Consider the following 20,670-nt stretch of genomic DNA (forward strand, 5'->3'; position numbering starts at 1 on the left):
GCGAGGGAGAGAGACGGAGTGAGACTGCCCAAGCAGCGCAAGGCCTTGCAGGGCACCTGGCACCACATGCCATCCATACACCATGAGCCCAAGGCCATGTCCCAATCACAGCTACAAAGCCACATCACATTACTAAACCGCAAGTAGTAGTCAGACAAACCTCCAGGATGAAAGCTTCATTTTCCCAATGCAGAAGGCGGGAGGACACCTGCACCTCTGACCTTGGTCCAGAACTCACCTGGAACACCCTGAGAGATGCCATGGCAGATATGGACGACTCCCACACCACGCATTGTGCAAAAGTACAATCCGTCTTATCTACATCCCAGCCCCTGCCTGAGGTACCGCCGCATGGGATGGCCTTGACTCACACAGAAACAGCAACCCATGCTGCCCAAGGTAGCACACACATTCAAACCATTTCTCAAAGCCGTGGCATATCCTCCACACAACTGCCACAGCTCAGAAGAGTGCGGGTTCCACGAGACGCACCAAGGCAATCGCAGGCCATACCGGGCACATGCACAACCCCCGTCATGTGGGACACTACTGTGCACGCATGCTGCATTTACTAGGCGCAGTGCCACTGGCAGTGCTGCGGATCAGTTACCGGCTCAGCTTCCGCATTGCCTACATCACCTGCGTCCAACCCTGGTTCCACTGCCGAACATGCACATTCGATTGTCCCATGGAAGTCTGCCTATCCAACACAACTGTAGATGAACTGGACTATGACTTGAGTGTGCGACCCTGTTGGAACACGAATAGGAGTGTAACCGAGACAGCCAAGCATGGGATGCCTTGACATCCTGCATATGTATTGGCAGTTATGCATGGGAGATTGCACAATTCCTCGTGTGCAATGACCACATAGAGGCGCTATCCTATTGGGCTGTATTGTGGATTGCTGAAATGGCGTGTGCTTAGCACACCTGCCCGGACCAGTTAATGAACTGGCTCACCCTGGTGTTCCTTGAACACGACAACGATGAACTATTGGAACACATTGCATATGAAGCTGCGCGGGCATTCATGGATGAGTAACTATGTCCCTGCAGCCACATCCGGCTGTTAACCACAACACAGGTCCCAACGACATGTTGCTACTTGGGATTGCTCACATGTCCCACCACAACAGAGGACACATCTGCCATTGTCCGATCCCTGGATGCATGTGCGTGTAACAACGCATGTGCACACACACCTGTGCAAGGTGAGGTAGGTCCATGGTCATAGCAACACAGCTTCGTTTGGCTACCTTGCCAATTCGGATACACTGCTGGGGGACAGCACACACACAGCACTGTGGCATGACATTTGAAAACGTTAGACCCTTTCACCTGAGCACTGTCAGCAGAGCAGACAAAATGCGCAACCCGGTGACAGAGCACCAGGCAGATCCCATGGGAAGTGAGTCGTGCCCCGTCACACGGGGCAATGGGCAGATGCCAAACAACACAGCATGGCAATGTGGGCTGGGAGCATTGCCATCTGTGACGATCTTCGTCCATTTAAAAAAAAAAACAATGTCTGAACCTCAACATGTACCCATGCTGCGCGCAAGTGTCATAAGCATGTCCCTGCCTGTTGTGGCGGTTGCCTCGTCCATACTGACTCGCACATCCCAATAAAGTCCATGTCATCCCACTGGTATCTAACTGTGTGGTGGGCTGATTTGAATGTCCACTCATGTGCCACAATGAGCATCGTCCCTACACAGGTAGGAACTGACTGACGCATGTGCAATTTTGGTGTGTCCCTTTTGCAAGTTCAACCTCTGTGAGCCAGATATTGCCATGGGATAGGTCCTGGCCGACATGTGCACTTACGTGACAACAACAATGTGAGTATGGTGTGCAACCCCATACCATGTGGAGCACTGTCTTATATCATAACGAAATGTGTCCACACATATATGTGTAAGTGGGTTTGCGACCTGCAGTTCTGTTGTCACGTTTGATGCAGGGCAGCACTCCTGGGCTGATACAGATTTGGTCACTCCTACCCACAGCCCCATTCAACACATGGATGTGGAGCTATAGTGTGGGGGGTTGTGAGATTATTGTGGATGTGCAATGGGGGCACAGCTAGTACTCACCTTCAAAGTCATCCAATTTGCCATGTGTCTCAGGGATACACATGCGCATAAACGTAAGTTACCATGGTGTACCTTCATGTGCAATCATTTCCCACATCCAGCCATACTCTCATATGTGAGAGAACATAGTAATGACACATCTGTGTGATTCAGAATATTTTATTCACATTCAGATGATTGACGGAGGTGGTGCTGTACATGGCCATCCAAGCCCATATCACATGGAAGCCCAGTGGTGGGCCAAACACAGTCCTTTGTGGATTGAGCAGTGATTAGGAAGTGGGAGAGTGCATTCCGCAGTAGAATTGCTGTGAAATTGGTCTGCAGTGATGAAATGGCCATCCTTGTCGGGGTCCGGGTGAATGTCGCAGAGTGTTCTGGGGGTCATTAGGAGGTTTTTCCGAGGGCATGCTGCATAGGTCATCACCAGGAAGGGACAGGGCACATGGTGGTGATGGATGCTACTGCAACCTCCTCACAAAGTCATTCCCCTCCCCTTCATACTCCCCTGATACGGGTTCTGTGTCCGGTGTGTCCGGTGTGTGTGGCGGGGTGATGGCTGCATCACTGTGTGCCACTGACACAACAGACTGCAAAGGTGATGGGGCAGCATCACTGTGTGCCACAGACACATCAGGGCTCGGAGCTGTGTGTGTCCAAGTTCCCGCTGCAGTCATCTGGAAACGGCTCAGTGGCAGGAATGGCACGGATACTCTCTCCTTGCAGATGCTGTGATCACACATCCCCCGTTCATGTGAAGGCTGCCGGTACTGTCCCCCAGTGCATGCCCTGTGGTAAGCACCTTTTCCCCCTCCTGTGGTCCCGTTTGATACGATTGATTGTTCTCAGAGTTACCAACAGTTTTCCGCTACCTTTTGCATGTATCGGGCCGCCCTTGCTAGAACCCGCCCACATGACCGATCACTCAGCTGTGCATGCGACTATCCGGGCCACTCACAATTTTAGACCTCCTCAATGAGCCTAGGTACGGCTTCCTTGAATAGTCACGTTTTACTTCACATTGGTCACCACGCATTATAAGCAATTAGTAGTCTCCGGCACGAATCCCACACCCGCTACGTCGATTCTGCTGATAGTATGCACGGTTATCACGTCACGTGAGTGACTTCACTGTCACTTAATGTCACGTATCTTGGTTTTTTATTATCTGGTTTTAAGCGGATCCTTGTTTCTCTTATTTCTCCTTGTCCTTTTTAGGCTATTGTGGCTTATATTGTTTAGGCAATTATGATGTCCTGATGATGATCCTTTTGATTTTTCTAAATGGGATCGAAACGTCGTCGACTTTGTTGTAACACCATATACTATGAAATATTTACCGTATGGAATACGACTGTAATGGTGTGATCTGAATTTCTGCTTATGGTTCACTGTACAGAAATCCTTAACTTCTGCCTAAATGCCTTTCTTTGCTGTTTAACTATCTTTTCACTATGCCAATCTGAAAACGGTAGGGTACAGGCTTGTGCTCTACTCTTAAAGAACTGTGAAGGCATCCTTTGTGAATTTTTGTATAGTAAAAATTTGTGACCTCTTTCCGGCTGGATAAGTCACCCTACTGAATATAGTTTCCATTGTGTCTATATTGAATGCTTGTGCTCATTGTTAAATGCATGGGACCACTGTTGTTTTTATAAATATGTTCCCCGAGGTCCTGTGCTGACTCGTATGGGTGCCCTTGTTGTGTTTGATGCTGCAGTGTGTCAAGGCTTTCAGTAATATGTTCCACCATCATTGTGGGAGTGCAGTGTATTACACGTATTTGTGCATGTGTGCCATTGTGCCCATCTCCCCCCACCCCCCGTCCCTGGTCGTTACTCATCCTGCCACCGTCTCCACACTGCTGACTGTGGCCACCATTTCTTCCAGTTCATCAATCACCTCCTGTGTTGCAGGACTCCCACCTCTAGTCGCCCTTGCTGCCTTCCTGTTGGCGGCAAGCTTCTCCTTGGTTTGGCTGTGCACTTCATGCCAGCGCCTCTTGACCTCCAGTGTCCTCCTCAACACTCTGACCGCATTGACGTTGTTGACAATGGCCTGCCATATTTCCGTTTGGGTTTCCAGTGCCGCAGTGGAGGTGCCGAACAGCTGTTGGAAGTGTTCTATGACCTCCGTGACGATGGTCCAGTCTTCCTACAGACTGAACCCGTCTTCCTCTTCCTCTTGTCCTTGCCCTTCCCCAAGCATGGGGTTTCTTGCTGGTCCTCCGTGGGGCTTGTGGGGTTTGGCGTGTCCTCTGCACTCGGTCCGGGTGCATCCATGGTGCTGCGCAATTTTATGTTTTTTTCCCTCTTTCTTTTATAGTGCATTGTCCTGCCTGACGCTTGAGATTAGCAGGCCTGTGGCTGGTTTTCTCTGATTTTTGTGCTGCAATTGACCTCATTGCATGTTTGTTTGCATTTGCATTTCACATTTTTGCAGCGTAGTGTAGATTTTCATTCTGATTTTTGCTGCGTTATCTGGTGTCAGTTGCATGCTACTGCCTTGTTGTGAATTCCACGTTGCCACTGGGTTATTTTCCAGCGATGGGCTGCAATGTTGATAGTTGCGTTACGCTACTCTTGCGGTAGTTATCACACGTTCTTGTGAATATATCCCTAAGATTCTCCAATGACATGTCTTCACTTTCTGGGTGTACACTCCTTTCAAATGAATAAGGGGAGAAACGTAAACAACAACAGCCGTGCGAAGCATGGGATTTTAAGTAAGAACGCGCATCACATTGTCACGTTCTTCATTGAGAAAGTTCAAGATTAATTTCCAGAAAACAAAACGTACTCTAATAAGTCAAGGCATACAATACAGATACGGAAATGTGGGGGAAGCAGCAATTCATAGAGAAGCACTTGGGTTTCACAGATGTACGCCTCATTTGTCTCATTTATGTCACATTTGAAAACCACCTAGGATCATTAACCACAGAGAAACAGAGTACTCAAGACATCACAGAGTGAGCACAGGACAGTTGTGAAGTATAAACAGCACACTCAGAAAATATATTTTTTGGGGCACTGTTTTGCTGCATTGAAAGCAGCATCACACAGGTCTGACTGCAAGATTTCAAGCAGTTTGAAAAAAGGATCTACGGGTCTGCATAAAAACGGTTTACAAATCGCCACATCCTTAGAAATAGAGCAAATCAGGCCAGGTCACAGATTCTGAAACAAACAGCTATTCCACCTTTCCACAACACTGTATGCTGCATGAGTTTGGTTTGGGGGTCAGAAACTTAATGGGAAATATTTACAAAGAAAGCATTTTATTTAGACTTCTCTTGCATGGTATACAATAAGCAGTGACGTAGCAAGGTCAGGTGGTACCAGGTGCAGGACATTTCTTGTCACCCCGGCTTGACAAAATGGCAAAAATATGTGTTTAAAACACATACTTTTCCATTCTGGTGCCCCCCTCAGTGATGACACCCAGGGCGGCCCGCACCCACCACACCCCCCTTTCCATGGCACTGACAATAAGGAGCCCATTTTAAGTTCACACTCTTCTGCTAATTGTTTTACTATAATGAGCTGGTCTAGGAGGAGGACCAGGAAGAAAAAAACAGGTAGGAGAAGGAACAGCTAAATGCAAGTTCTTTTAATTGAAAAGCATGAGTGTGTGTGATAAAAGTGAAAATGCATTTGAACTTTACATGAAAAACAAATGTAGACTGAAGTCAAATCAAGGATGGGAAGTTTCATGAAACTGTGACTACTGTTAGTTTTTAAAACTGGTCCAGGTACATATTCACTACTTAGCCATTGTGCTGCATCCTACGAATCCCTTTGCTCGTGATTTTTTATTTATATTTGCCACCTGTAGACATCATAACCATTCAAAATTTTGCCATTGCACTATGTCCGTCAAATTCACTTTCTATTCAAACTTTCCAAAATAAAATAGAACCTGGAATACATACTCTAGCACCAGTCCTTTATTTGTAAAAGAATAAAGTGTCAGGCTCCAAAGTTTTGTTCAGTAGCCCGCAGCCAGTGATATCGAAATTTGGATTTGCCAAATATCAAGGTTGCAAAGTCTTGATTCCCCTACATGCCTATTTAATTCACCACTAGACACTCCCAGTCCCTTTATCTAATGCTTACAGGTACTTTTTCATCCCTGCTTTCGTTCAAGGTCACTGTTTTGCTGCCAAGCTGTTCCTTCTTCTTTCCTCCTTTTGTGTTGTCCTTACTCTTGTTCTGGGTTAAAGACTGATAAGTTATAACAAGTACCGCTCCCCAAACATTAGTGCAGGTGGGTGGGCCACACCAGGCTCAAATGAAGCACAGCCTACCACATAATTCAACATGATTGCACTGGTATTCGGGCCAGAGGCAGAGAAACAGTAGGAACCTATCCCTGGTCCAATTTACAGCACCATGTTCTTAGTAACAGGGGTTTTCATTCACTGTTTTTGGATAAAAAAATTCATAAGTCAGTGTGTCAACAATAATACAAAAGTCCTTGAATTGCAGGAAAGCATTAACTCTTAAGTGGGGTACACACTGAATGGCAAATCAACAATGTCAACTATGCTACTCCTCTAGGCTTTAGCCTTGGACAAACAAGTGCAACATCCACAATGCTTACACATATACAGTGTGTATTCCAGGTATTTTGTTATTTTGAGAAGTTTCAATAGAAAGTGGACTTTCACAAAACAGCACCTTGGTTAAATAGTGAATGTCTAAAAGTCATTTGCAATGCAATAGGTCACGCATTTGCGTGAGTTTAAGCTACTGGCATTGTATATGACAATGCCTTTTTTTCTATCTGTTTTGAAAACCAACACATAAATAAAAGTAATTGTTATTTCCAATGCCAATAGCTCAAACTCTAGCAGATGCTTGACCTATTGCAGTGCAAATGCTTGTTACTAAGTATTTTGGGGCATATTACCAACCTATAGTGATATTTATCGCTAAGTAGGGTTAGCGGTAATATTTTTATCGCCGCCCTTCACCTGTTTTTATCGCTGAGATAACTTGCTATTAGCAAGGTTTATCTCAAAAGCGATAAAAATCAGGCGAAATGCGTGAATATCGCTGTCAATACAGCGATATTCACGCATTAGCGTGACAATGCTCTTAGCCATGTGATCCACCTCCCATTGGATAACATGGCTAAGAACTGGTCAGGGCAGGCGTTAGGGTTTGGAGATATTCGCGCTTAGCGCGATTATTTCCAAAACTACGGCTGTGGTGATCATAGGCGATAGCGATGTTAGCGACTGTTTTCAGTCGCTAACATTTTGGCAAGCCCACTTTGCCTGTCATTAGCCATAAACATCGCAGACATGCAAAGCGGGCACCAAAATGCTCGCTATCACCTACAAACTGTCGCTAACTGGTGTTAGCGACAGCTTGGTAATTGGGTGAGAAAATTATCGCCACTGTAGCGGGAAAAAGTCCTGCTAAAGCGGCGATAAGGGCCCTTGGTAATATGCCCCTTTGTTTTCTGGATGCCCGTGCCTGTTGCTGCTTCAGTCTAAGCACACTGTTAGGGAGGGGGTGGGGAAGGAAATGCTGCGGTGAGGGAGGCCCATGTGTTAAAGGTGCTGTGCAAACAGTGCAAACAAAGGGAATACAACTAGCTGTGTATAAAGAAAGGGATGCACCACCATTAAAGTGAAAGCACTCAATGATGGCTGCACCCCTTTCTTTAGACATGACTCGCTGTATTGACCTTGACAAAAAGTTGAATACAGCGAGCAGCATCTAAAGAAAGGGCCGAGGTCAGCATTAAGGCAAAACTTTAGCATGGTGCGCTTTAAAACCAAAAAGATGGCAAATAAATAATAAATAAGGCAAGTCTGCATAAAGAAAGACCAAAGGAAATAAAAGGTGCACAGCCAATATAGTAAAAGCATGCCGCGCTGCTAAAATAAAAAAAGAATGACATAGATGCAAAGGTTCAAGCTGGCCGCCATTGGTAATAAAAATTTAAAAGCAGGCGTTGTGCTGAAACCTAAAGTGCGTCGTCTGGAGACAAAGTGAGTACCCTTGCAGGAAAGCATGTTGTGCCTGCAATAGAGAAAATCATTAACCCCTTTGCTGCTAGGGGCTAGATGTAGGTAATTCTATTTTACCACTTCTAAAATACCGAATTTTACCGATTCGGTATTTAAGAAGTGGTAAAATAGAAGGGGGCACATGTAGGTATTTCAGAATCGGTAAATACCGAATCTGTAAGATTCTGTATTTACCGATTCGGTAAATACAGAATCGGTATCCCCCATTGATTCCTATGGGCCTTGAAGCCCATAGGAATCAATGGTGAATACCGAATCGGTATTTACCGATTCGGTAATTACTGATTCCTGCAAGGGTGCAGGGGGTGTCACTTTGACACCCTCTAGCACCCCAAATACAGGCATGTGTGCCATGTGGCACACAGACATGCCCTAAGGGCATGTCTGTCTGTCACATGGCATAGGTGTGCATGCACAGATGTGCATGCACACCTGGATTCGGTATTTTACCACCCAATTGGATTGGGTGGCAAAATACCGAATCTGAAAGGCCTGCGGCACTCAAAGATGTGCTACCTGCATGTGCTTTTACAGAATCGGTATTTTTACCGAGTCTGTATTTACCGATTCAGTAATTTTACCGAATCTGTAAATACAGATTCGGTAAAATACCGATTCTGTAAAGCATGCTCCTACATTAGAAAACCCTAATACCGGTCGGAAACGGACGAAATCGCCCGTTTCCGACCGGTATTAAGGCTCCTACATCGGGCCCTAGGTCTTTTCTCCCCTGTGCTAAGCCTTATTTTGGGGCTATTTGGGATAGTTTGCGCTTAGGCCCCTGTAACTTTCGGACCACATAAGGTATCCACACCAAATTGCGTCTTTTTCTTCCAACATCCTGGGGATTATAAGGGTACCCAGAGCTTGTGGATTCCCCTGGAGGGGACCGAGAAATTAGCTAAAATAAATTTTGGGGGGAAAAATGGGAAAAAGTGCTGCGAATGAAAGTGTCTGTTTTTCCCTGCAAATGGTATCAACAAAGGGATCATGAGGCTGAAATCACCATTTTCAAAGCTTTTAGGGACTGACAGACTTTTGTCAGAAAGCCTAAATTTTTTACACAGTTTTGGCATTATTTTACTGGGACGTTGCCTATTTTTGCTATTTTTTGTGCTTTCAACCTTCTTCCAGTTAATGGTAGAAATGGGTATGAAAACAATAATGGATCCTGGAAAGCTATACATTTTAGAAAAGTAGACACAAGTCTGAATTCAGCAAGGGGTCATTTGTGTAGATCCTTCAAGGTTTCTATATAGAAACTAACAGTTGAAAATAGGAAAAATTGAAATTCAGTTGAAAAAAACTGCCAGTTGTGCAAACATTTTCACCTGTAACTTCTTTTAATTATGACAGATGTTTGAAAGCAATATATTTACATCCGCTGGACCTTTCTGGTTGGGAATATATATAGGACTTGTAGGTTCACCAAGAACCAGACGAAACCAGAGCCAATAACTGAGCAGCATCATGCAATGTTTTTTTGTTATGTACCGGGTATGTAGCAATTAATTTAGTAAAATATATACAGTGAAAAATTGAGATGAAAAACACCAACTATTTCTAAAATTGGAATATAATACAGAGTTTAGAAACAGTAGCTATTTCCACATATCCGAAATTGTGAGTACCAATACTAGCATGAGAATTATAGGACATATTTCAAAGTGAATTCTTTTCTACACATTGTCTTTCATTTGGAAGGCAGAAATGCATCAGAAGTCAGTCAATCAATCAATCAATCAATACATTTATAGAGCGCGCTACTCACCCGTGAGGGTCTCAAGGCGCTGAAGGGAGGGGGGGGTGCTGCTATTGCTTGAAAATCCAGGTCTTGAGGTGTTTCCTGAAGGTGAGATGGTCTCGGGTCAGTCGTAGGTGGGTGGGGAGGGAGTTCCATGTCTTGGCAGCCAAGTAGGAGAACGATCTTCATCCGGTGGTGATTCTGTGAATCCGTGGGACGGTGGCGAGGGCGAGGCTGACGGAGCGGAGCTGGCGGGTCGGAGTGTAGAACGTGAGGCGGTTGTTGAGGTATTCAGGACCATGTCCTGGAGCGCTTTGTGTGCGTGGGTGAGGAGCCTGAACGGGATCCTTTTGCTGACGGGGAGCCAGTGCAGGTTTCTCAGGTGGGCAGATATGTGGCTGTGGCGAGGGATGTCGAGGATGAGTCGTGCAGAGGCGTTCTGTATGCGCTGATGTCTTTTCTGAAGTTTGGCTGTGGTTCCTGCGTATAGGGCGTTGCCGTAGTCCAGTTTGCTGGTAACGAGGGCCTGGGTGACCATCTTTCTGGTTCCGGTGGGGATCCACCGGAAGATTTTTCGGAGCATGCGCAGGGTGTTGAGGCATGAGGATGAGATGGCGCTGACTTGCTTGGTCATCATGAGGGAGGAGCCCAGGATGAATCCCAGGTTGTGTGCGTGGTCCGTGGGTGTCCGGTGCGGCACCCAGTGCTGTGGGCCACCAGGAGTCGTCCCAGGCGGATGGGGACTGTCCGAGGATTAGTACCTCCGTCTTGTCTGAGTTCAGTTTCAGACGGCTGAGCTTCATCCAATCCGCGTCTTCTTTCATTCCTTCCTGGAGGTTGGTTTTGGCGGTGGCTGGGTCTTTGGTGAGGGAGAGTATCAGCTGAGTGTCGTCGGCGTAGGAGATGAGGGTGAGGTTGTGTTTGCGTGTGATGGCGGCGAGGGGGCTCATGTAGATACTTAAGAGGGTTGGGCTGAGTGAAGAGCCTGGGGGTACGCCGCAGATAATCTTGGTGGCCGCTGAGCGGAAGCGAGGGAGGCGGACTCTCTGGGTTCTGTTGTAGAGGAACGAGGTGATCCAGTCCAGGGCTTTTCCTTGCATCCCAGCGTTGTGGAGGCAGGTTATTAGAGTGGGGTAGCAGATGGTATCAAAGGTGGCTGAGAGATCTAGGAGGATGAGGGCGGTTTGGTTCCCCGTTGTCAAGCAGGGTCCTGATGTCGTCGGTGGCTGTGATGAGGGCGGTCTCGGTGCTGTGGTTGGCTCGAAATCCAGACTGGGATGAGTCAAGGGAGTCGTTTTGGCTCGAGGAATGTGGTCAGCTGTTTATTGACGGTCTTCTCAATGACTTTTGCAGGGAAGAAAGAAGAGAGATGGGGCGGAAGTTCTTGAGGTCTTTAGGGTCCGCTGTAGGTTTCTTCAGGAGGGTGTTGATTTCTCCATGCTTCCAGCTCTCTGGGAAGGTGGCGGACGTGAAGGAGTTGTTTTTGACGTTCCGGAGGTGGGGTGTGATGATGGTGTCGGCTTTGTTGAAGATGTGGTGAGGGCATGGGTCAGATGGAGAGCCAGAGTGGATGGTGTTCATGACGTGGGTGGTGTCTTCAGTGCTGATGGGGGTCCAGGCGCTGAGGGTGGTGGTGGGGGCGTTGGTATGGTGACTGGAGGCGGAGTCTGGGCACCCAAGCTGTCGTGTATATCGGCGATCTTGCAGTAGAAGTACGTGGCGAGGGAGTTGCAGAGGTCTTGCGACAGTGCGACGTCGTTGCTGCTGGCGCTGGGATTGGAGAGTTCTTTTACGATGTTGAAGAGTTCCTTGCTGTTGTGTGTGTTGTTGTCCAGCCGCTCTTTGAACGATGTCCTTTTGGTGGTGCAGATCAGCTGGTGGTGTTTGCGAGTGGCGTTTTTGACAGCTGTAATGTTTTCGTCTGTTCGTGGTGCCAGGATTTCTTTGATTCTTTGAGGGCGTCGGTGAACCATGTGGTTTTCCTGTTGCCGGTTTTGCCTGGGGGCTTCTTTTGTGGAGCAAGGGCGTCGGCGTAGCTGGTGATCCACTGTGCGAGATTGTGGGCTGCGTCGTTGGTGTCAGAGGTGTCGGTTGGTGGGTTCTGGCTCAGTGATGTAGTTAGCTGGTCTGTGGTGACTTTGCTCCAGAGTCTGCGGGGGATCGGTTGCGGGCGGTGGTGGGATAGTCTTCTTAAAGGTGAAATGGATGCAGCTGTGGTCGGTCCAGTGTAGCCGGTGGAGTGGCTGAAGGAGACGTGGTTGCTGGTGGAGAAGATGGGGTCGAGCGTGTGGCCGGCGTAGTGGGTGGGGGTGTTCACCAGTTGCTTGAGTCCGAGGTTTTCGAGGTTGTTGAGCAGGGTGGTGGTGTTGTTGTCATTATTGTTCTCCAGGTGGAAGTTCAGGTCCCCAAGGAGGATGTATTCCGATGAGGCGAGGGAATGCGGGCTTATGAAGTCGGCGATGGTTTCACTGAATTGTGTGCGCGGGCCCGGGGATCTGTAGATGAGGGTTCCTCTGAGGGTGGTCTTTGGGTCGTTGTGGATATGGAAGTGTAGGTGTTCGGCGGCGGTGAAGGTGTCTTCGGTGTTCTTCGTGACGTTGATGGTGTTCCTGTAGATGATGGTGATTCCTCCTCCGGTTTGGTTGACACAGTCCTTACGGGTGATCATGTAGCCGTCCTGGATGGCCATGGCAATGTCGGGGGCTGAGGAGGCGTTCATCCAGGTTTCCGAGAGGAAGGCGACGTCCGGTGCTGTTGTATCGAGGAGGTCCCAGAGTTTGACAACGTGCTTGTGGACGGAGCGGGTGTTGAGTAGGATGCACTTGAGGTGGTTGTTGATGTTGCTTGGTCCAGGGGGCGGGGTGCAGGTTCGGAGGCAGGTGAATTTGCTGGCTTGGCAGGTGAAGGGTCCGTGGGTGCGCTTCGGGGTGGCTTGGTAGCAGGCAGGGGGTCGTCCGTTGTTGAGTGCATTGAGGGCGGTGGTGTTGTATCTCAGTCGGGTTTCCTGGCTTCGGCAGGGGACCGGGGTTCTGATGCTGGGTTTGGTCCAGGTGCGGACGGGCGCAGACGAGCTTGCCTTTGGCGCGCCTTCGGTGCACCCTCTGCGCGCGGCCGCTGCGCGGCCTCCATATGAAGGGCTATGGGAGGGAGGAGCAGCTGGGAGGCGGGAGTGGGGCAGAGAATGGGACAGCAGGGGGGCGGGGCAGCACGGGACGCAGCGGCAGGAACACGCGATGGGGGGCGGGTGGGAGAACCAGAAGTCAAATAGGGGGCAGCGGGGGAGAGGGTACAGAGGGCACAGAATAAAAACAGGCACAAAGGGCACAGAATAAAAAAAACAGGCACAAAGGGCACAGAATAACAAAGCGGGCACAAAGGGCACAAGGGCACAGAGGAAAAAAATGGGAAAAGAGGCAGCAAGTCACGGGGAGAGGGTACAGAGGACACAGAATAAAAACGGGCACAAAGGGCACAGAATAAAAAAAACGGGCACAAAGGGCACAGAAGAACAATGCGGGCACAAAGGGCACAAGGGCACAGAGGAAAAAAATGGGAGAAGAGGCAGCAAGTCACGGAAACGGAGACAGAGACAGGCACATGAGCAGAGTGGGAAGCACAGTGGCAGCGGGAACAGTGGCACAGGAGGACCGTGTGGCGGCTGAGGGGGCAACCTACCCGGTGACAGGCTCAAGGGTCAAGTCAGTAGGTAATAATAGTTGCTCTACAATCCTGCATTACCCTAAGTCACCCAAAAAAAATGGTACCTCAATTGTGTGGGTGAGTTTAGTACCCGCAACAGGAAACGGCCCAAAACGGAATGTGGACACACCACATTTTCACCCGAAAACTGACCCTTTTTTTGCAAAATGCCTAGCTGTAGATTTTGAACCCTAGCTCTGCCGGCACCTAGGGAAACCTAGCAAACCTATACATTTTTGAAAAAACAGACACCCAGGGGAAACCAGTAAGGGGTGACTTGTCTGGCTCTCACAAGGTTTCTGTTACCCAGAATACCTTGCTAACCTCAAACTTTGTAAAACAAAACACATATTACCCACATTTATGTGGTGGAAAGTTCTGTAATTTGCCTAGATACGAAAAGTTTTTGAAGAAAATTGGTACCTCACTTGTGTGGGTAGACCTGGTGCTCGCGACAGGAAACTGCCCAAAATGCAACGTGGACACACCACATTTTTACAGTGAAAACTGATCCTTTTTTGCACAGTGCCTAGCTGTAGGTTTTTAACCCTCGCTCTGCCCGCACCTAGGGAAACCTAGCACCCTATACATTTTTTTAAACTAGTCATGGAGGGGAATCCAGGATGGGGTGACTTGTCTGGCTCTCACCCAGTTCTGTTAACCAGAATCCCTTGCAACCCTCAAACATTGTCAAAAAACCCCGCACATTTTCTCACATTTCTGTGGTGGAAACTACTGGAATCTGCGTGGATCCACAAATTCCACACACTCACATACCCCAAAAGTCTTCTGAGAACAATGGTACCTAACTTGTGTGGGTAGGCCTAGTGCGCGGTGACAGGAAACGGCCCAAAACACAACGCGGACACACCACATTTTCACAGTTAAAACTAACTTATTTGCAAAGTGCCTAGGTGTAGATTTTGAACCCTATCTCTGCTGTCAAAAAAAATTCCTACCTCCTAGCATTCCCCTATGTCTCACAATAAAAATGGTACCTCTTTCGTGTGTGTGGGTCAAGTACCCGTGAAAGGAACGGGCCAAAACACAATGTGGACACACCAGATTTTCACAGTGAAACCTGACCTTTTTTTGCAAAGTGCCTAGTTGTAGTTTGTGAACCCTAGCTCTGCCGGCACCTACAGACACCTAGCAACCCTATCCATTTTTTTTAACTAGGCACCAATGGGAAATCAGGAAGGGGTGATTTGTCTGGCTCTCACCAGGTTCTGTTACACAGAATCCTTTGCAAACCTCAAACTTTGTAAAAGAAAACACATTTTCCTCACATTCATGTAGTGGAAAGTTCTGGAATCTGTGTGGATCCACAAAATTCCACCCACCCCACATTCCTAAAAGTCTATGAGAAAATTGGTACCTCACTTGTGTGGGTAGGCCTAGTACTCGCTAGAGGAAACAGCCCAAAACACAACGTGGACACACCATATTTTCGCAGTGAAAACTGACCCTTTTTTTAAAAGTGCCTAGCTGTAGATTTTCAACCCTATCTCTGCTGGCACCTAAGGAAACCTAGCAAACCTATATATTTTTGAAAATTAGACACCAAGGGGAGTCCTGGATGGGGCGACCTCTTTGGCTGTCACCATGTTCTGTTACCCAGAATCCCTTGCAAACCTCATACTTTGTAAAAAAAAGTTTTCCTCACATATCGGTGCTGGAATTTGCAACCCTCAAACTTTGTCAAACAAACACATTTTCCATACATTTCTGTGACTGAAATTTCTAGAATTTGCATGGATCCACAAAATTCCACCCTCCCCGCATTCCCCAAAGTCTTTTTTTTTTTTTTGTTTTGGGAGTTTTATATTGGGCGAACTAGAACCAAACCGAATCAGTTATCAGAGCGCTTTACATAGCACCAGTTACGTTACATGAGGACACACTTTCATTTTTTTTAGGCACGGGGAGATTAAGGCCCAGATGTAGGTAAAAAAATATTTACCGATTCTTAATTACCGAATTTTACCGATTCGGTAATTAAGAATCGGTAAATATGAAGGGTGGACATGTAGGTCCATCCAGATGTGTATTTTACCGATTCGGTAAATATCTGTATTTACCGAATCGGTAAATACCGACCGGTAATAATCCATTCATTCCTATGGGCTTTGAAGCCCATAGGAATGAATGGGGCATTACCGGTCGGTATTTACCCCCAAAAAAGGTTTGGGGGCCATATGGCAGGCATACCTGCCCTAAGGGCAGGTCTGCCTGTCATATGGCACAGGTGTGCATGCACACATGTGCATGCACACCTGAATCGGTATTTTAACATCAAATACAATTTGATGGTAAAATACCGATTTTGTAGGCCTTGTGGGACTCAGAAGAGTCCCACCTACATATCAATTTTACCGATTCGGTAAATATACCGGTCGGTAAATTTACCGACCGGTATATTTACCGAATCGGTAAAATTACCGATTTGCCCCGTTTCAGTCCCCCTACATCTCGGTAGCCAAATACCGGTCGGTAACGGCCGAATTCGGCCGTTACCGACCGGTATTTGGCTACCTACATCTGGCCCCTAAGTGATTTGCCCAGAATCACAGGGGGTTATTGGCGTCGTTACCGAGACTCGAACCCAGATCCCCAGGTCCGAGGTCGAGTGCCTTAGCCGTTAGGCCAACCCCTCTCCCCTGTCTTGCTACAACAATAGAAGCTCACTTGCATGGATAGGCATAAGTGCCCACGACAGGAAATTGCCCAAAACGCAACATCGACACACCACTTTTTCAAAGTGAATACTGACCATTTTTCTGCAAAGTGCCTAGCTGTAGCTTTTGAACCCTAGCTCTGCCAGCACCTATAGAAACCTAGCAAACCTATACATTTTTAAAAACTAGACACCCAGAGGAATCGAATATGGGGTGACATTTCTGGCACTCACCAGGTTCTGTTACCCAGAATCCCTTGCAAGCCTCAAACTTTGTAACAAAAAAACACTGTCATCACATTTCTGTGGTGTAAAGTTCTGGAATCTGTGTGGATTAACAAAATTCCACCCACCCTGCATTCCCCACAGTCTTTCAATAATAATGGTACCCCACTTGTGTGATTAGGTCTAGCGCCCATGATAGGAAAGGGTCCAGAACGCAATGTGGAAACACAACATTTTCACAGTGAAAACTGACATTTTTTTGCAAAGTGTATAGCTGTAGATTTGAACCCTAACTCTGCCGGCACTAGGGGAAACCTGGCAAACGTATACATTTTTAAAAACTAGACACCCAGAGTAAACCAGGATGGGGTGACTTGTCTGAATTTCATCAGCGTCTGTTACACAGAATCACTTGCAAATCTCAAACTTTATTAAAAAAAACATTTTGCTCACATTTCTGTGGTGAAAGGTTCTGAAATCTGTGGGGATCCAAAAATGTCCTACCACCTAGCATTCCCCCGGGTCTCACAATAAAATTGGTACCTCACTCGCGTGGGTGGGTCAAGTACCCATATCAGGAAACGGCCCAAAACGCAATGTGGACACACCAGATTTTCTCAGTGAAACCTGACCTTTTTTGTAAAGTGCCTAGTTGTAGATTGTGAACCCTAGCTCTGCCAGCACCTATGGAAACCTAGCAAACCTATAATTTTTTTTCAACTAGGCACCAATGGAAAACCAGGAAGGGGTGATTTGTCTGGCTCTCACCAGGTTCTGCTACCCAGATTCCTTTGCAAACCTTAAACATTGTAAAAGAAAAATACATTTTCCTCACATTCATGTGGTGTAAAGTTATGGAATCTGCGTGGATCCACAAAATTCCACCCACCCCACATTCCTAAAAGTCTATGAGAAAAATGGTACCTCACTTGTGTGAGTAGGCCTTGTACCCGTGACAGGAAACGGCCCAAAACACAACGTGGACACACCACATTTTCACAGTGAAATCTGACCATTTTTTTGCAAAGTACCTAGCTGTAGATTTTGTACCCTAGCTCTGCAAGCATCTACGGAAACCTAGCAAACCTATACATTTTTAAAAACTAGGCACCCCGGGTAATTCAGTATGAGACTTGTCTGGCTCTCTCAAGATTCTGTTACCCAGAACCACTTGTAAACCTCAACCTTAAAAAAAACACATTTTACCCACATTTATGTGGTGGAAAGTTCTGGAATCTGTGTGGATACAAGAAATTCTACACACCTCGCATTCAAAAACGTCTTCTGAGTAAATTGGTACCTCACTTGTGTGGGTAGGCCTGGTGCCCATAACAGGAAACGACCCAAAACGCATCGTGGACACGCCACAATTTCACCGTGAAAACTGACCTTTTTTTTTGCAAAGTGCCTAGCTGTACAGTTTGAACCCTATCTCTGCTGGCACCTAGGGAAACCTAGCAAACCTATACATTTTTAAAGACTAAACACCAAGGGGAGTCCAGGATGGGATGATGTGTCTGGCTCTCACCAGGTTCTTTTACCCAGAATCCCTTTCAAACCCCAAACTTTGTAAAAAATTACATTTTCCTCACATTTCTGTTCTGGAAAGTTCTGGAATCTGCGTGGATCCACAATATTCTACCCACTCCGTATTTACCAAAGTCTTCAGAGAACAATGGTACCTCACTTGTGTTGGTAGGCCTAGTTCTTGCGACAGGAAAGGGCCCAAAAGAAAATGTTGACACACCACATTTTCACAGTGAAAACTGACCCTTTTTTTGCAAAGTGCCTAACTGTAGATTTTTAACCCTAGCTCCGCCGGCACCTAGGGATACCTAGCAAACCTATACACTTTTGAAAACTAGACACTAAGGGAAATCCAGGATGGGTCGATTTGTCTGTCTCTCACCAGGTTCTGATACCCAGAATCCCTTGCACACTTCAAAAGTTGTATAAAACCACATTTTATTCACATTTCTGTGGTGGAAAGTTCTGGAATCTGTGTGCATCCACAAAATTCCACCCAAACCGCATTTCTCAAAGTCTTCAGAGAAAAATGGTACCTCACATGTATGGGTAGGCCTAGTTCCTGTGACAGGAAACAGCCAAAAACACAACATGAACACAACCCATTTTCACTGTGAATACTGAACCTTTTTTTGCAGAGTCCCTAGCTGTAGATTTTGAACCCTAGCTCTACCTAGCACCTAGGGAAACCTAGCAAACCTATACATTTTTTTAAACTAGACACCCACTGAAATCCAGGATGGGGTGACTTGTCTGGCTCTCACAAGGTTCTGTTACACAGAATCCCTTGTAAACCTCAAACTTTATGAAAAAACAACACATTTTACCCAGATTTACGTGGTGAAAAATTCTGAAATCTGTGTGGATCCAAGAATTTCCACCCAACCCACATTCCTCACAGTGGTGAGAGGGGAGGTGGAATTGCTATCATTTTTAAATCTGTTTTACTGTCATACTAAACATTTAAATGTATCGGATTGTGAGGGTTTAATAGTCCATCTGTAATTAACTGAGCAATTCACAATGTCAGGTGCCCCTAATATACTGTCTCCCGGATCCTGCACGTAGCTTTGCCTCCGCAATATCTGAGACCATTTCTCAGTTTATCTTGAATTTCGCTAACTTTGCCACTTTAGGTGAACTCAACGGCCCACATGCATCAAGCATTTTTGGAGTCGCAAACGGTGCGATTCCTTAAAATCGGCCGTTTGCGATTCCAAAAGTGCTTTTTGGGATGCATGAAGCAATTTTAGAATTCGTAAAATTTTTGCGAGTTCTAAAATTGCGATTGCTTTTAAGAAGTCGCAGATGTGCGATTTCTTGAAAGCAATGCATCATTACTTTTAAAAGTGTGAAATCGCAATTAGGGTGTCAAATTTACCGAGTGATTGAACCACTCGGTAAATTTGGAAAAAGTGTTTAAAATGCTGAAAATGCTTTTTTTTCAACATTCACGTTACGGACACACATGTCCTTAGGACATGTGTGTGTGAAACATGATGCGAAAAATACATTTCAGGGGTGCATGGGGGGGTCCTTTGGACCCCCCCCCGGCACCCATGAAATTTTCAAAGTGCCACTCGCAATTTGCTAATGCCTTCCAATTGACTCCTATGGGCCTTTTGGCCCATAGGAATCAATGGGAATTGCGAAAATTAACTTAAGAATTCGGTATTTATTTGGGTTTTGATAAAAATTGCGATTTTTACCGAATCACAAATGAATACCGAAAATAATGATGCATAGCATTTTGCAATTCTTAATTTGCGATTTGTTATTTTTCGCAAATTAAGAAGTGCAAAATATCTCAATGATGCATGTGCCCCAACATTCTCTACGATTATCCAAACAGTGTGGATATCACCTTGTCTGAATACCTTCCCATCATTGGTTTATTGTCTTTAGTGCATTATCCAATTCATTCTAAAATGCACACTCGTGATCCAGTGGGTTTTTTTAATTAGATTTTTTAATATTTAGCTTTTTTGTAGTGGTTAATCACCTATGCCTCTATAGTGTCTATCTTCATAAAGAATGCCCTAACATCACAGGATCTCTGGGCTATGATAGTGTTGCTCTTGACTCTTGCATTAGCACCTTCCTTGATAGGTTCCTGTCAAACAAAGTAAGAGGCACTAGAAGACATTGCAGGCCGACTCCATGGTTCAGTGAATTCTTGCTTCTACTGAAGAAAAAGGCAAGCAGTTAGATTGTATACGGCGTAAACTTTATGGTGAGGAGCTAAAGCTAATCTAAAGGAAGTTGCTAAAATGCAATGCTTCTGTGCAATTCTCGGGCTCCACCTTATTTCTGTTTAGAAAATGGTGTTTCAGGCCTTGATTATATCCAGGTTAGATTATGACAATGCACTGTATCTAGATGCCCCCAAAACGATATTAAAGAGACCAGATTGTACAAAATGCTGCTGCACTTCCGCTCTGCCATGTCCCTTGGCATATCTCAGTCACCTCCCTTCGCTCTCTTCAATGGCTGACAATGGAGAAGAATATACATTTTTGTATGGTGGTGGCCCTTCATATATTAGAGCAGTGGTGCACTGGTATTCTCCTGAGTGGTCCATTCGCTCTGGTAATCAGCTCCTAACTGCTATACATGTAAGACAGGGAGAAAGATCCTTTGCTGTTCTTGGTCCT

General features: G+C 46.3%; 1 protein-coding gene across 1 annotated transcript in view; it reads left to right on the forward strand.

Annotated features, from left to right (window-relative positions):
- ZPLD1 (zona pellucida like domain containing 1) overlaps positions 1-20,670 on the forward strand; it is a 2,178,405-nt gene that overhangs the window by 2,149,537 nt on the left and 8,198 nt on the right. The window contains exon 9 of the mRNA XM_078656102.1: positions 928-968. Coding sequence (XP_078512228.1) covers positions 928-968 — 41 coding nt within the window. The remainder of the gene's footprint in view (positions 1-927; positions 969-20,670) is intronic.

This window comes from Lissotriton helveticus, chromosome 8 (assembly GCF_964261635.1).
Source record: "Lissotriton helveticus chromosome 8, aLisHel1.1, whole genome shotgun sequence".
Lineage (NCBI taxonomy): Eukaryota > Metazoa > Chordata > Amphibia > Caudata > Salamandridae > Lissotriton > Lissotriton helveticus.